General features: G+C 36.9%; 1 protein-coding gene across 1 annotated transcript in view; it reads right to left on the bottom strand.

The window, feature by feature from the left end:
• Positions 1 to 5814: 5814 nt before the first annotated feature.
• ADAT2 (adenosine deaminase tRNA specific 2) overlaps positions 5815 to 16968 on the bottom strand; it is a 36972-nt gene continuing 25818 nt past the window's right edge. Inside the window, 3 exon segments of the mRNA XM_069107467.1 lie at positions 5815 to 6326; positions 6436 to 6508; positions 10591 to 10697. Coding sequence (XP_068963568.1) covers positions 6283 to 6326; positions 6436 to 6508; positions 10591 to 10697 — 224 coding nt within the window. The 3' untranslated portion in view covers positions 5815 to 6282.

Here is a 16968-nt window from a genome sequence, read left to right as displayed (position 1 = left end):
TAAATTAAAAGATCAGAGGACTTGGAATATGATACCCTGGAGGGCAAAGGAGATAGAATTACAACCAAGAGTCACCTCCCCAGCAAAAATGAGTATAACCCATGAGGGGCAAAATGGATATTCCATGAAATAGAAGGACTTTCAAGTATTTTTGATGAAAAGACCATTGATGAATAGAAAAGTTGACTTTCAAATACAAGATTCAAGAGAAGCATAAAAAGGTAAACAGGAAAAAGAAATTATAAGGGAGACATAAGGTTAAACTTTTTACATTCCTCCTACATAGGAAGTTGATACTTGAGACTCATAAGAATTTTCTCCTTATTAGAGCAGAGAGACAGTGGCAGAGGTGTGAACCTTACTCTCCTCAGAACTGGCTCAAAGAGCCAATAAGGTACACACTCAATTGGATATAGAAATCTATCTTACCCTACAGGAAAGAAGGAGAGGAAGGAGATGAGAGAAGAGGAGGGGGTGATAGAAGGGAGGGCAAATTGGGGGAGGGAATAATCAGAAGCAAAATACTTCTGAGGAGCGACAAAGTAAAAGGACAAAGAGAATAGAACAAAGAGGGGGGGAATAGGATAGAGAGAAATACAGTTAGCAATATAACTGTGAAAAAAATTTTGAAGCAAGTTTCTCTGATAAAGGCTTCATTTCTCAAACTGAATCAAATTTATAAAAATAAGAGCCATTCCCCAATTGATAAATGATCAAAAGATATGAAGTTTTCAGATGAAGTAATTAAAGCTATCTATAGCCATATGAAAACAATGCTCTAACTCACTACTGATTGGAGAAAAGTAAATTAAATAATTCTGAGGTATTACCTCATATCTATTATATTGGCTAATAGGACAGAAAAGGAAAACAACAAATAGTGGAGGGAATGTGGGAAAAATTAGACTTCAATGCACTGTTGGTGAAGTTGTGAACTGATTCAGCCACTCATTAGAGCAGTTTGGAACTATGCCCAAAGGGCTATAAAACCACGTATACCTTTTGACCTAACATCTGTATCTCAAAAGAGATAAAAAAAAAAAAAAAGGAAAAGGATCTATATGTACAAAAGTATTTATACCAACTATTTTCTGGGGGCAAAGAATTAGAAATTGAGGGGATGTGCATCAACTGGAGGATGGGTGAACAAGTATGGTATGGGATTATGATGGAATACTATTGTACTATGAGAAATGATGATCAGGATGCTCTTGGAAAAACTTGGAAAGACGTGCATGGGCTGATGAAAAGTGAAATATACTGGGTACAAAGTTAATAGCAACGTTGTAAGATGATCAGCTATGAATGACTTAGCTATTCTCAGCAATACAACGATCCAAGATAACTCTGAAGGATTTGCTATTCATCCCCAGAAAAAGAACTGATGGTGTCTGAATACAGATTGATGCATACTTTTTAATTTTATTTTTCCTGAGGGTTTTTTTAATCTATGTTTTCTTTCACAACATGACTATTATGGAAATGTCTTGTATGATTATTCATGTAATAATCAATATTGAACTGCTTGCCTTCTCAATGGAGAAGGATGGGAAAGGAAGAAGGGAGAGAATTTGGAACTCAAAAGTTTTAAAAACAAATGTTAAAAACTGTTTTGACATGTAACTGGGGAAAAATAAAATACTAAATAAAGAAATATTTTTTAAGAGAAATGTAGATTTGCAACTTAGGTTTGAAAAGTAAACACCTCTAAAATTTTTCTCATTAGCAGAACTTGATAAAAGTTGCCAGAGAAAAATAAGGTACTGTTGAGGTGAACTTGGTAATCAGGTAGTCTTCTTTGTGTATCTCCTTAACTTCCATACAACTTTGTTACCACTTCCAGTTCTTATAATGTGTTGGACTTCTCTGAGAAGTTTTCTTTTCTCTAGCAAAAACATGCCCAGTTCTTAAGCTCTTCCTCCTCCTCCTCTTTCTCCTTCTTCTACAGTGGTACCCAGAACTACGAAGAGTACTAAAGATTAAGTCTAAAGAAGACAGATGTCTAATGAAGTCTAAAGAGTACAGTGAAACTATCACCTGTCCTGTACTGGAAGCTATGTCCTCTCTTAATGCAGCCCAAGATCTTATTAGTATTTCTGGCTGCCATATTACATGACCAACTCATATTGAGCTCACAATCCAATAAACTCCAGATTCTTTTCAGAACAGCTAACTATGCCTCACTCATATTTGTGAAGCTGATTTGTTTTTCTACCTAAGCTGAAAACTACATTTGTGCCTATTGAAATTCATCTTTTTTAATTCAACCCAACACTGAACTGATCAACATCATTTTGGATCCACTTTTTTAGCTATCCCTTTCAGCTTTGTGTCATCTGCAAATTTGATGAGTATACCTTCCATTCAAGTGACTGATAAAAATGTTAAATAACAGAGTCAAGCACAAATACCTGGGGTACTGCACTGGAGACCTCCTGCCATGCTGACACCGAACTTTTAACAATTACTCTTTGAGTCCATTCATCCAACCACTTATGAATCCATCTCATTGTATTATTATGTAATCTATATCTTCTCCACAAGAGTCATATGAAATACTTAATCAAAAGCTTAGATAATATAGGTAAACTACATCCACAACATTCTTCTCATCTATTGATTTCAGAAACCTGTTAAAAAAGGAAATAGGGTTATTCTGGCATGACCTGTTGTTGATGAAGCTATACTGGTGCTTTATAATCACCACTTTCTTTTCTAGAGGTTTGGCAATCATCTCTTTAAAAATACATTATAGAATTTCCCCAGGAATTAAAGTCAGCCTCAGGCCTAAAGTTTTAAAACCCTGCTCTCTTTCCCCTTTTGATAATCTGGACATTTGCCCTTCTTCAGTCTTGTGGTACCCATTTTTCATAATCTTTCAAATATCACCAACAGTAACTCAGTAATCACATGTGCCAATTCTTTCAGGACTTGGGAACATAGTTCATCTGCACCAGGTGACTCGAATTCATGAAGAATAATCAGATGTTTTCTTAAATGTCTTATTATTTATTTTGGGTATGTATATATCAACTCTCTAAATAATTTTTGTTTTATAATTTCCAGTATAAAGGTGATTTTCTTTGTAGAGAAAATAGAAACAAATTAAGAGTCAAGCAGGAATGCCTCCTCCCTGTTGACAATTATTGTCTCATTTATTCCAAGTAAGATTTCTATCCCATCTTTGATCCTATTTTTTCACCAACATATCTAAAAAAAATCCTTTTGTTTTCCATAGAGTTTCTGACACTTTTGATAGGATATATGCTCTTACTTATATTCATCTCTGTTATTTGGCCTTGTTTCCATTTTTGGACCATTTCTTTTCCAAAACTAATTATCAGTTCCCTGTGCATCCTTATTGATTTCAAGTCAAACTTCATTAATCCTCTTCATTGGTACTGTTTCCTTTTTTCTTCAGAATTTCATGGTTGGATTTTCTGAGTCTCGCTGGCTAACTTCCCTTAAGGCATTTAAGCCCATAAAGTTATCTCTATCTTTTCTCTGAACCTTTTTGAAACCTGCTGTTCTAGAATGTAGAGTGCCTGGATTTCCTCTCCTCTATCACAAATTCTAGGATAAGAGTGATAACTTATCCCCGAGGATCCCATAATTTTCACCCTGGCAATCAGTTCTTCCCTATGATTATTAGATATAGAAGATAATGAACCTTTGTTTGATATTCCACCTTTTGAAGGATGAAATCATCAACAAGAAAAGTAAAGAAGTTATTAGTTACTTTGCTTTTGACAGTGCGCTCCAGCAAAAGTCTGAATAATTTAAATTCCCCCATCACTACTATACCATGCCTTCATGCTAGGCCTGTGATTTGTTTCCCAAACCCATCTATTTCCTTTTTCTGTCCAAGTGGTCTGTAGTGTACAAAAATCACTTCTCCCCACTGCCTTTGGCTTTCACTCAAATAATGTCATGCCTCATGCCTGTGCTTCCTAGATTTCCTCACAAATACATGTTTTTACATATAACACAATCCCTTCCCCACCTTTGACCCATCATATTTATTTTGAATTGGTATGCCTCCTTTGTATTAGGATCTCTAGTTCTTTTTTGTTTCCTATACTTTGAGCATATTCACATAGACAGTTGAGGTCATAGGCTTTATTACTGGCTCCTTTCTTGGATTTTGTATCCTGTGAATACCGGTGTTTTAGTTACTATTATTTTACCTTTTGGGGGGGCTTCACTCTATAGTTATCTAAATGAGGGGATACTATATAAGTTGTCTTATTCCTTCCCCATCCTTATTAGTTCAGAGACCTTTTGATTAGATTTTCCAGATGACTGACAAATACATTCTTAGCAGCCTCTGATAGGTGTACTCAACCTCTCATCAGAAATTTGTCAACACCACATTAAAAGCCATGATCCATAAACCAAATCCCATTCTCATATACCACTTTTTTAGCCAGCTGCTTACTTCCCAGATTAAATCTTCTATCCTGCACCCCTGAAGCCCCATGGCCTTTAGTTTCTTGTCCAAATCTCATTCTCATATACCACATTTTTAGCCAGCTGCTTACTTCCCAGATTAAATCTTCTATCCTGCACCCCTGAAGCCCCATGGCCTTTAGTTTCTTGTCCGACATTTTATAATCGTTGGCAATACTTTTTTTAGATTATATATGGAAGTGTCCCATATGAATGACAAGAAGAAAATAGCTGTTATCCAGTTCATTATGTTGGGGGAGATTCTCTATCATATCTTGGATACATGCCCCAGGGAGACCAAAGATCTCACTATCACTGTTATCAGGTCAGCAAAGAGATGACCCTATACTACTCTTCTTTTCTTCCGATGCCTCTTATTAGATGATCTCATACAGAATCTTTTGTGGCCCTACTTTATTACTCTTAGAAAGAACATTAAATCTGTATTTTCACAGCACAGATGTGTTTTTTTTTTTAAATGTTCCTTCTCCTCTGTGTAACACTTTCTATTCTTTATCGTCCTGAGAAGGAAGCCTTTTTTTTCCCCACTGAGACCTTACTTCTGTTTCTTTTAGAAATCCTTCATTCTCCCTAAGATCCTGGAGTGTAAAGAGGTGGTTCTTCCCTTTACATTATCCTTTAAAAGGGAGATCAGTCTCACCTGGAACACAAATAACAGACACTCATTTGTGGCAGAAATACAAACATTTCCACACTCAATGCAAGTTACTACACAATTTCCTCTACTCTCTTTAATTGTTGAGATTTGTGGGTTTTTTCTTAAAAATGCTGTTTAGTATTTACACCTCAACCATAAGCACCTGGTTAAGACTTTTTATAAGACAACCTTAAAGTCCTTTCTTTTGTTTCAACAACTCCATAGCCATGATCACATTCACTTTTCCTTCAGTCTTGTCCCAATTTCATGTCAGTTTCACCAATTTGCCTCCTCAATACTCTATTAATTTATTCAGTCCTCTAATATTTTCACTAATCTTTGTTACTTACTTTGCTTTGGGTTACCAACTATCTTCTCCTTATTCTTCTTAAATCTATTTCAGTTTCTATTCCTTAATCCTCCTTAATCCTTTTATATTCTCCTTAGTTATCCTTGATTCTGTTTCTCTTGCAAACTGAAGGAGACTCTGGATCAGTAACTGAGTCTAAACACTGTTCTTCAAATTCTCAATTTTTCTCAATTTTTTTTCAAATTTCTCCTCCCAAAAGTTAACCTTTGAACTTCATTAGGCCAAATCCCTTCAAATTGGCTACATAATTTTCTTCTTATTTGGAAAAACTTTTTTCTGCTCCTTCTCTCATAACCTCCTCCCAAGGAAGCTAGGAATCGTATATTACCAAAGGCCATTTTAACTAATTAAAATAAATCATTATTTATTGTCTACTCTGTGACAAGCACTGTGCTAAATGGTAGCAATACAAAAGAAAAGCAAAATAGTACCCTGCTCCAGAAGTTTATGTTCTACTGTACAACATGTACATATATATTTATAAGTAAGACACAAAGCAAATACAAGGCAACCTTCATTAAGATGTTAAGGTACTTTAAGTACTGGAAGAACCAGGAAAGGCCTCTTGTAGAAGATGGGACTTGAACTGAATCTTGAAGGAACCAAGTATTCTGGGAGGTAGAGGTAAGTATCATTCCAGGAATAGAGGATAGTCACTATGATTGACAGGGGGTTGTATGTAAGAAACATCAGGTTGGCTGGTAATGGATTAACCACAGATACACAATTCAGTCCTATTAAATGCTTCTATTCCAAGAATTCTGTCAAGGTCACTGTTAAGAATTGGTCTTCTATCGGATGAAGTTCAACATTTGTGACCTTCCTTTTTCCGGACTTTTGATTTCGGTGCTACAAAAATGTTAGAGAAGAAAGAGAGAAATTAATAAGTATACCAATGTCAGAATTTCTTATGTTGACTTGCTTCAATGCATGCTTGGTACATTACAGGAAAACTGACCATTTGGATTTTCTTGTTTGTAGAAGGTCTTTAACATTTCCACTGCTTCCTCAGCATGATATCCAGGAATGCACTGTTGAAATGACCAAAGTAAGAAAGCAAGATTATGAAAATATCTTTCATTGGAGATCAGAAAAAAATGTATATGCCAAAGAACTCTGCAAATCATTTCAAATATAGCAATACTCTTAGAGAAGCTAGGTGGAACTGTGGATAGAGTGCCAGGCCTAGAATCAGAAAAATTCATGTTTCTGAGTTCAAATCTGGCCTCAGAAACTTACTAGCTGTATGCCTCTGGACAAGTCACAACCCTATTTGCTTCAGTTTCTTATCTGTAAAATAAGCTCTAGGGTCACTGGAAATATAAATGATATAAAACTTTATTTTCTCCTTTTCCAAATGGTAGGAAGGTTGCTTCAATTTAAGATATCAATCAATAACTATGTACTGCCTACTATGTGTCCAGACAATTTAGCTGGGAAGACACTAAAATGTATGAAAAATCAATGAATAATTAAGTCCCACATTGTGTGGCTCTCAGCAGAAGAGTTATAAGTGCAAAAAGAACTCATCTTCTCGGAAAGTAAATGCTGGCTGGAGTAGTTGAAAAAAGCTTTATACATGAGATGAGACTTGAGGTGGGCCTCAAAGGATGGATATGATTTGAAAAGGTAGGGGAAGCTATTTCAGTTGAGAACAGCGTTAGCAAAAGCAAGGAGAGAAAAATGGTCAGGTTTTTTGTCTTAGTTTTGTCAGCTGGGGAGGGCAATGAGGAGACCACCCTGACTGCAGCAGATGGGGTACACTGGAAAACAGTAGGAAATAAAATATCTGGGTAAAGAGAGTATCGAATGCCAGATAGGAGTTTGAATTTGATATGGAAAGCCGAAGAGGGCTTAATGGGTTGGGCCAGGCTATTCAGAAAGAGATGGAAATGGCAGGTGTGGGATCACTCACTCTGCATGGTGGCTCCAAATGTAAGAGTGGAGGGTAATAAGGAGCCATTGTGGCTTTTTGGAGCAGGAAAGTGACACGATGAAAATGTACTTTAAGAAAGACCATCCAGGCAGCATTGCCCATAATGAACTGAAGGGTTTGTAAAAACTTGGTGCTGGAGAAGCCAGCAAGTAATCCAAGTGGGAGCTGAGTGGGGCCTGAAACTGAAAGCTGTGGGAATAGAGGTTATAGGGGAGAGACATTTCTGAGGAAGAAACTAGCAGGCCTCCATAAATAACTGAATGGGGGAACCTATGATCCTATGATTGAAGAGAGAGAGGCAAGAACGATCCTAAGATTTTCTGACCTGGGTGACTTGGAGAATAAACGTGACACTATTTAAAAAAAAAAAAAAGGGTAGGAAAGGAGGAACTTGGTTTTGTTTCTTCTTTCTTACTTGTGTTCCCCGCCCCCCCCACACACACATTATACTACTCCTTTATTCTTTCCTTCCCAAATTAAAGCTGAATGGTGCATAGAACTTAGTCAATGTCCCTTTCTAGTTAAGCTGAACCTGAAAGAAATAATGGGCACTGTCCCTCCTTTCCTTCTCCCATTTCCCCTAGGTCATTTCTTGTTCCCATGCATATGCATGAACACATATATAAATAAGAGAGCAGTAGTTGATAAGGCAAGTTTTATACTCAAAGCACCGTTATTGAGGAGAGACTGGGGGAAAAGAGGGAAACTTTCTCTTTCAAAATATGGCTATCACCACACAGTAAACCACTATACCTATGGCCATGTCATCCTCAAAGAATATCTGCTTTGGGGGTGAGGTGAGGGACAAATTCAAGTTTTACAACATCTGTATTTCTCAAATACAAGGAAATTGATACACACCTTCCTCCTACATGACAAAAGTAAAGGAAAATAAAGGAAAAACTGGTGAGAGTCTCTTGTCCTATACCCACAGGGATGAACTACTAATGCCCTCTTGGTCTCAAGTGAATTAAGCATCATATGTTCAGATTATGAATGATTTCTATGTCTAAAGGATAAACATGCTTCCTTCATGTAGACATTATAGTTGCAGGATGGTCCTATTAAGCTGTAAAGTATACATTCTGCACAAAGCAATATTAATGATGGCAATTGTTCCAGCTTTTTAATACTAACCACATTCTTTTTCAAAGGGTGGGTCAACAAGTCAATTACATGAAACAAATTTTAAATTAGACAGGTTATTTCTCACAGGTTATCTCTTTATTCTAGAACCTATAACAGTTCAACACTAAGGCCAGAAATATGCCTAAAATCCAGAAAAGAAGGAGCAAAGACAAATTCCCAGGTGTCTTGTTGGTCTCTTGCTATCCAAAGGGCAGGGGTAAGAGTGTGTTGTCAGAATTTCTGGACACCTCAGAAACTATCTTTTAGATATCTGAACTCCAAATCTTGTTTTTTAAGTCAGTATGGCCATAAATATATGCCAAATTGAACTCTCTTTTTACAGGCAAACTAAAAAAAAAAAAATACAAATACAAGTCAGGCATATATGTGCACACACATACAGGTATATCCAAATTGTTTTTTTTTTTGCTTTTTGGAGGGCAATTGGGGTTAAGTGACTTGCCCAAGGTCACACGGTTAGTTTTTGTGTTAAGTGTCTGAAGCCAGATTTGAACTCAGGTCCTCCTGATTCCAGGGCCAGTGCTTTATTCAATGTGCCACCTAGCCACCCCTATATCCACATTTTCAAGAGAGGTTCTACCCCTATTCAACATCTAAGAAATTTTTCTTTGCCTTTTTGGGAACTTTGAGCACTACCCCTGAGAAAAAGAAGGAGCCAAATGCACAGAATTCTATCAGGAAATTTTATAATGTTCTTAAAGAGAAATACAAAAAAAAGTAACAGGGAAAAAATGAGGGAGGGGGAAACCCAAACTTTTAGGGATGTTTTAAATGAAGTTGCATGATTTTATCTCCATTCTACAACAATTTATCTTCAGAAGAACTTATACAAATAATCATCTATTCTACTCTTTTATATACATAATCACAGATTGTTAGGAAAGCCCACTGTCCCCCTCCAATTGATTGCTGGCTTCAGATTAGAAAAGTAATGGCTCTTGTGATGGAGTCCTACACTCAACTCTCATCTCAGAACTTTTCCCCTCCAGGATTTATGCAAGGTTTAATCCTTCATATCACAACTCTATATTTTTTAAGAAGTACAGCTTTGGAGAACTTTGAAGAAAACCTACCATAATGTCCATCACAAGTTAAATCTTTATTTAAAATAATGTAACAAGGTCTAAACACATTTTATAAAACATGGGGAAGAAAACAATCTTGTCAATGAAGTCATGAAAATTAGCATGGGCTCACAGGTCAAACTGTAAAGAAAATGTAGTTTAATTGATAAAAATTTCAATTAAAATTTAAATTTTGATCTATGGAATTTTTACTCTACTGAAATAAGCTCCTAATCTTCATTGTCATCAGATTAATATAAGAAGGGTTAGTAAGAATTAGGAGAGTGTGAAGGAGGTTTGTTACTAATTTTGTTTTTTAACTTATTCATGAAGATGGATCAAATTAGAAATTAGAACAGTGGAGTAAAAGTTAAAGTTAAAGAAAGTGGTATGGTTTAGCCAGGAGGAAACTTCAATTAGAAAAGGATCAAGAAACATGAAACCTAACTTGCAAGCACAGTGATTGATTTCTGTGAAATATCATCAGTATATAGAAATAGAGCAGATGGTTGAAATTGAACAAGGATATGCTATATCCACTGCAAATTATCATTAATGTAGATTAAGTCACATATGAATTTAATGTATTAAGAACTACAGATTACTGACTTGACAACACATGAACTTGATAACACATGAACACTAAATAACGGCCTTTACAAAAATGAAGGACTCCAACATACACAAAGGATAGAAATTGTGCTGAATTCCAAAGAAGGTTGTAAAATCTCCTTCACTGTAAAGAATAAGTTATACACCTGCTTATCAGAAATGGCTTCTCTATAGTTTTGCCCAGAGGCAAGGGTAAGAGTTGGATTAGATAAAGTCATGAAGTTCTTTTTCTGTCAGTTCATGACTTTTTGGAATCTGCTGAACAAAAAAGTGTAACTATTTACAAACATCAAACAAAAAGAAAAGTAACACTTCAAATAAGAAGAGACCATCATTTTTTTGTTTGTTTTACCTTAAAGGGTGTCCCAGTATTTGGTAAGTCTGCTGAGGCAATGTCCAGAACAGAGCCGCAACCTCCAAATCGTTCATTCTGGCAGCCATATACAACAAGTGGGATTTGTGTGAAAGAGTTAAGGTCTTAAACAGAATGAAGTAAAAATATGGCTCCACCTCCAGTAAGTCAATTCAATCTAACTGAATTAACTCCAATATTTACTAAGCACCTATAGCAGGTAACTCTGTAGGACTCTGGGAGAGAAACAAAGTTTAGAAAAGATACTACTTTCATAGAGCATCCAGTCTAATAGAAAGAAAAGATACACAGATATCTATAATTTATGATAAATGTGTTAGAGAGATATAAAACAGTACATTATGAGCTCTTAAGAGGAAAATTTTTTGTTTTTATTTTTACCAACAAAGGGGATCAGGGAAAGCTTCATGGAGAAAATGGTAGCTCAGTGGGGCTGTTTGAGAGTTACTGTACCCATATAATACCCATAAGCTGTGAGAATATCAATATTTTGGAGACAGGAGGTATATACTATATGTAAGCACCTCACAGACAGCATATACAAATGAAAAAGGACTTAAAAACACTTAGTAAAATACAAAAAAGTACAAATTAGCATGGTTTAACCTAAGTACCAAAGGAATCTGTCTAGAAGACTACATTTCTTTCCTGGTCCCCTCAAATAATTTCATTTCCTTTGACAAGTACAGAAACCTGTGTATATGTCTCATTCTGCACACTGAATCTTTCATCTCTCTATTAGGAGGCAGGTAACATGTTTCAACATTAGTCCTCTGGAATCACAGTTGGTCACTATACTAATCAGAGATCCTAAGCCTTTCAAAGTCTTTACAATATTACTGTCATTATATAAATTGTTCTCCTGGCTCTATTCGTTTCACTATGCAAGCTCACACAAATCTTTCCAGATTTGTCTGAAACTATTCCCTTCATCGCTTTTTAAAAAAAACTTTGTTTATTTTTAGTATACAACATTCATTTCCACAAAATTTTGAGTTACAAATTTTCTCCCCATCTTTCCCCTACATACCACCCCAAAACATTGATCCCACTGAATACCCCCTCCCCCAATCTGCTCTCTCCTATATCCTCTCCCATGCCCCCTCCAACTTGCCATTAGGGCAAGATGGAACTCCAAACCCCAGTGCCTGTATATCTTATTTCCCAGTTGCATGTAAATAATAACAATAATAATTTTTGTAAACATTTGATTTTAAAACTTTGAATTCCAGATTCTTTCTCTTCTTCCCTTGTCACCCACCCTTAATGGGAAGATAAACAATTCAATAAAGGTTATACATGTGTAATTTGCAAAACATTTCCATAGTGGATATACTATGAAAGACTGACTATATTTCCCTCCATCCTATCCCACTCCTCACTTGTTCTATTTTCTACTTTGACCCTGGCCCTTTTCAAAAGTGTGTGCTTCTAACTACCCTCCCCCCCAATCTGCCCTCCCTTCTGTCATTCCCCCTCTAATTCCCTTCCCCCCTACTTTCCTATAGGGTAAGATGCCCAATTGAGTGTGTATGTTATTCCCTCCTTAAGCCAAATTCAATGAGTAAGGTTGACCCATTCCCTCTTGCCTTCCTATTCTTCCTCTCCATTGTAAGTTTTCTCTTGCCTCTTCTATATGAGATAATTTACCCTATTCTGTCTCTTCCTATCTCCTCTCATTATATTCCTCTCTCACCTCTAAATTTTATTTTTTAAATATCATCTCTTCCTATTCGATTGATCCTGTGCCCTCTGTCTATGTATACCTGTACACACATACACCCACTCACAAATGTAATCATATGCACATATCCCCTCTTATATAGACACATATAAATATATATATATACACATTTATATTCCCTTCAACTATCTCCATATTGAGAAAAGTTTCATAAGTTACATTTATTGCTTTTCCATGTAAGAATAGAAATAGTTCAACTTTGATAAGTTCCTTATGATTTCTTTTCCCTATTTACCTTCTCATGCTTCTCTTGCTTCTTGTATTTGAATGTCAAATTTTCTATTCAACTCTAGTTTTTCATCAAGAATGCTTGAAAGTCCTCTATTTCATTGAATGACAATATTTTCCCCTGAAACATTATACTCAGTTTTGCTGAATAGGTGATTCTTGGTTTTAATCCCAGCTCCTTTGACCTACAGAATGTCATATTCCAAGCCCTTTGATCCCTTAACGTAGAAGCTGCTAGATCTTGTGTTATCCTGATTGTGTTTCCACAATATTAAAATTGTTTCTTCTTGGCTGCTTGTAATATTTTCTCCTTGATCTGGGAACTCTGGAACCTGACTATAATATTCCTAGGAGGTTTTTTGGGGGATCTTTTTCAAGAGGTTATTGGTGAATTCTTTCAATTTCTATTTTGCCCTCTGGTTCTAAAAGATTGGGGCATTCTTCCTGGAGAATTTCTTGAAGGATGATTTCTAGGTTCTTTTTTTTTTTATCATGGCTTTCAGGTAGCCCAATAATTTTTAAATTATCTCTCCTGGATCTATTTTCCAGCTCAGAAGTAGATTTTTCAGTGGTTTTTCCAATCAGATATTTCACACTACCTTCTATTTTTTCATTTGTTTGGATCTGTTTAATAGTATCTTGATTTCTCATAAAGTCATTAGCTTCCATTTGCTCCAATCTAATTCTGAAGGAATTATTCTCTTCAGTGAGCTTTTGAAATTCTTTTTCCATTTGGCAAATTCAGCTTTTTAAGGCATTCTTCTTCTCATTGGCTTTTTGGGCCTCTTTTGCCATTTGAGTTAGTCTATTTTTTAAGGTGTTATTTTCTTCAGCCAGGTTGTTGACTCACTTTTCATGATTTTCTTGCATCATTCTCATTTCTCTTCCCAATTTTTCCTTCAGTTTTCTTACTTGATTTTCAAAATCCTTTTTGAGCTCCTCCATGTCCTGTAACCAATTCATATTTTTCTTGGAAGCTTTTGGTGCAAGAGTTCTGACTTCATTGTCTTCCTCCCGTTCTATGCTTTGATCCTATTTGTCCCCAAAAAAAGGAATCTAAGGTTTGATTGCTGTGCTTGCTTTGCTTCCTTATCTTGCCAGTCAGTTACTTGACTTTTGAGCTCTTTGTCATGGTAAAACTCTGCTTCCAAAGAGGAGAGCTTTGTCTCAAATCGCTGGGGTTTTCACAGCTGCTGGAGCTATTAATTGGGTGCCCTCTCTACAGTAGACACCACAAGCTCTGGCTCACTGGTCACACACCTCAGGACCACCACCCAAGACCACAATTCAGATACAGGCAGGTTAAAGCAAGAGTAATTACCTTCTGAATGGTCACTTGGTCCATCTACAATATGTAGGCCAGGAGCTCCAAAGGAGCCATGTGGAGGCGGCTGCATGGTGTCTTCTCACTCCAGGGGCAAGGGCCAGACTGCACCTTCATCTCCCCCCATTCGAAAAGACCTTTTAGTTTGCCTTTGGCATTTATGGGTTGATAAGTCTGGAAACTGCCACAGCTGCTAGTGATCCACTCTCCTGAAGTTGCTCCAGGTGCTGTTGGTTAGGGCCGCCCTGGGGCTAAAACTGCGGGCTCATGTGGGGCTGGGATCTGCCCCCAGATCAGGGTGACAGACCCTTCCTGTCTGTCTGCCTTCAGCAGGAGATTTGTTTCTCTCTGTTACTTTCTGGGTTCTATAGCTCTAAAATTTGTTTAGAATCATATTTTATAGGTATTTGAGGTGCTTATGGAGAGAGCTCACAGAGTTTTCTTGCTTCTATGCCACCATCTTGTCTCCACCCCCCCATCACTTCTTATGACACAAGAGCATTCCATCACATTTATAACTTCTTCAGCCATTCCCCAACTGAAGTACATCCTTTCAGATTCCAATTCTTTGCCACATCCAATATATTTTTTACACAGTTCATTAGAATTTGTTTTGCTAAACATTGATCCTTTTGATCTACCTTTCCTCTAACTCCCCTTTCTCTCCTATTTTCCTGTTAAATGAAATGCATTTCTGTACCTAACTCTGGTTTCTTTTCTCCTTTGATTAGTTAAGATGAGTGAAGTTCAAGAATCAGTCCTTTCCCCTACCTCTTTCTCCATGTCTGTATAGACTTCTAATTGTACAAGCCAATTATGTGAGATAATCTCCCCTAACCTTACTTTCCTGTCCCTCCCAGAGTCTTCCTTTTCCTTTGTCCTTCCTTTCTTCTAAGATCATCAAGACATAACAGAACCACTCATAGGCCTTCTACCTGGACTCACTCTATGACCCCTTATGATGACAGGGTTCAGAGGGATCATCTGTACTATCTCTTGTAACAGCAATGCTACTTGAAGCTCCTATGGGGGTGTAAGACCAATAACACCAGCACACAGGAGGGCTGCTAGCACAGATTCTTTGTTCTGCTTTTCTAAAGGAAAGCAACTCAAAAGAGGTCAACAATCTTACTTTAATCAAAAATATATATCATTTACTTAGTTCAGGGGAAAAAGTTAGCACCCTGAACTTCAGAGAAAATACAAACAGAAATTACAAGCAGAAATGATAGCATAAAGATCAACAGACAAACTATCTTACCAAATAATATATACATCATAGACCAACAGACAGATCTGTCTGACCATTACATACATACATAGTTACCAGAGAGAAAAGCACCAACATCTGGGTCTTCAAAGCTGGGGGGCTCCTTAATGACTACCCAGAGTCTTATCTGGGTACATCACTGGAACACTCTCCCCATGAGTAATTCCCAAAGCAAAATGCTAACCTCAGAGTGTATATATATAATTCTTCAGGATCAAAGGGCATTATAATCCTCATAATCCACTGCCTAATTACAAAGTAACAAAAGGTGTTGGCCTTCCTGAAAAACAAGCCTCCCCCAATCAAGCTTCTCTAGCTGGGCTCCAGGTGAGACCTATTGATAGGTGGGGGAGATCTTCAATTCCCATCAACATTCTATCTCCCCATATTAGTTTATCTTTGTTTAATCCTTTTGTGATTGTTTGTGTTTACCTCTTGACTCCTATGGGTGAACTTCAGAGTTTCTATGCAACTCTAGCCTTTTCATCAAGAAAGCTTTTAAGTCCTCTATTTCATTAAAGTTCCTTTCTCTTCCCTACATTCCCCTTTTCCCCAACCATAATAATACTTAGTTTTGATGGGTCAGTTATTCTTGGCTGTAATATATCCTTTGCCTTCTATCAATTCCAAGCTCATTGCTTCTTCATAGTAGCACTTGCTAAACTGTGTGTGTTTCTGACTGTGGCTCCTTGATACTTGAATTCTCTCTTTATGGCTGCTGGCAGTACTTTTTCTTTGACCTGGAAGTTCTGGATTTTGGCTACAACATTCCTAAGAATTTTCGTTTTGAGGATCTTTCAGGAGGTGACTAGTAGACTCTTTCTATTTCCATTATGCTTTCTGGTTCTAAGAGATCTGAACAGTTTTAAAACGTCTTGAAATAGGATATCTAGGCTTTTTTTTTTTAAGGGGAGGTGGGTCATAGTATTTAGAGATTCCACTGGCTTTTAATTTTTTTTTTTTCCCTCTTTGATCTATTTCCTAGGTCAGTAGGTTTTGCCATGAGATACCTTATATTTGCTTCTGTTTTTTCAATCTTTTGACTTTGTGTTAATATTTCTTGTCTCATGGAGTCATTCGCTTCAACTCAGTTCATTCAAGAAGTCAATTGCTTAGGGAAGTTTTTGTACCACTTGTAACAAGCTGTTAATTTCCTTTCCAATTCTTTCTTCTACAATTCTCACTATTTTGATTTTTTTTCCTTTAGTGTTCCATCTCTTTAAGGAACTCTAGTTGAACTTGTACCAAACCTGTGTTTTTCTTTAAGACTTTGCTTGTAGATGTTTTCAAGTCATTTCCTTCTTCTGAGTTTTTGTCTTGAGTACCCCTTACGACCATGATAGCTTTTTATGGTGAGGTTGTTTTTTTTATACTCACCCTTCTTGTCTACTTTCTGACTCCAAGTTTTATGACAGGAAGGGGTTTTGTGTACTTCTGGAGGGAAAGTCTGAGTTTGTCCTGTTGCCAATTTCTTGGAGTATTGAGTGTTATGTTATTCTATGTTCTCAGGACAGCTCAAGTTGAAGCCCTACAAACTTTCAATGATTTCAAAGTAGTCTGATCACTGCCCCCTTGATCTGAGTCTGCAAATTCCTGACCTAGGTTTGAGTCTGAAGAACAGTAAACTGCTGCTGGACTCAGCCACTGTCAGCTAGCTAGAAAGCTCTGCTAGTTCGGAGTAATAGAACTGTAGACTTCCTGGTCAGAATACCTGCCCTGGTTATTCCTCTGCAGGCTTTAGACTGGACTACAAGCTGGAACTGAGACCCTTTGCTACTCCTGAGGTGAAAG

Source organism: Petaurus breviceps, unplaced genomic scaffold (genome assembly GCF_028583685.1).
Source record: "Petaurus breviceps papuanus isolate PSGF00001 unplaced genomic scaffold, PetGlider_PUasm1.0 90064, whole genome shotgun sequence".
In the NCBI taxonomy this organism is placed as follows: domain Eukaryota; kingdom Metazoa; phylum Chordata; class Mammalia; order Diprotodontia; family Petauridae; genus Petaurus; species Petaurus breviceps.
This window is presented reverse-complemented; position numbering and strand designations above follow the sequence as displayed.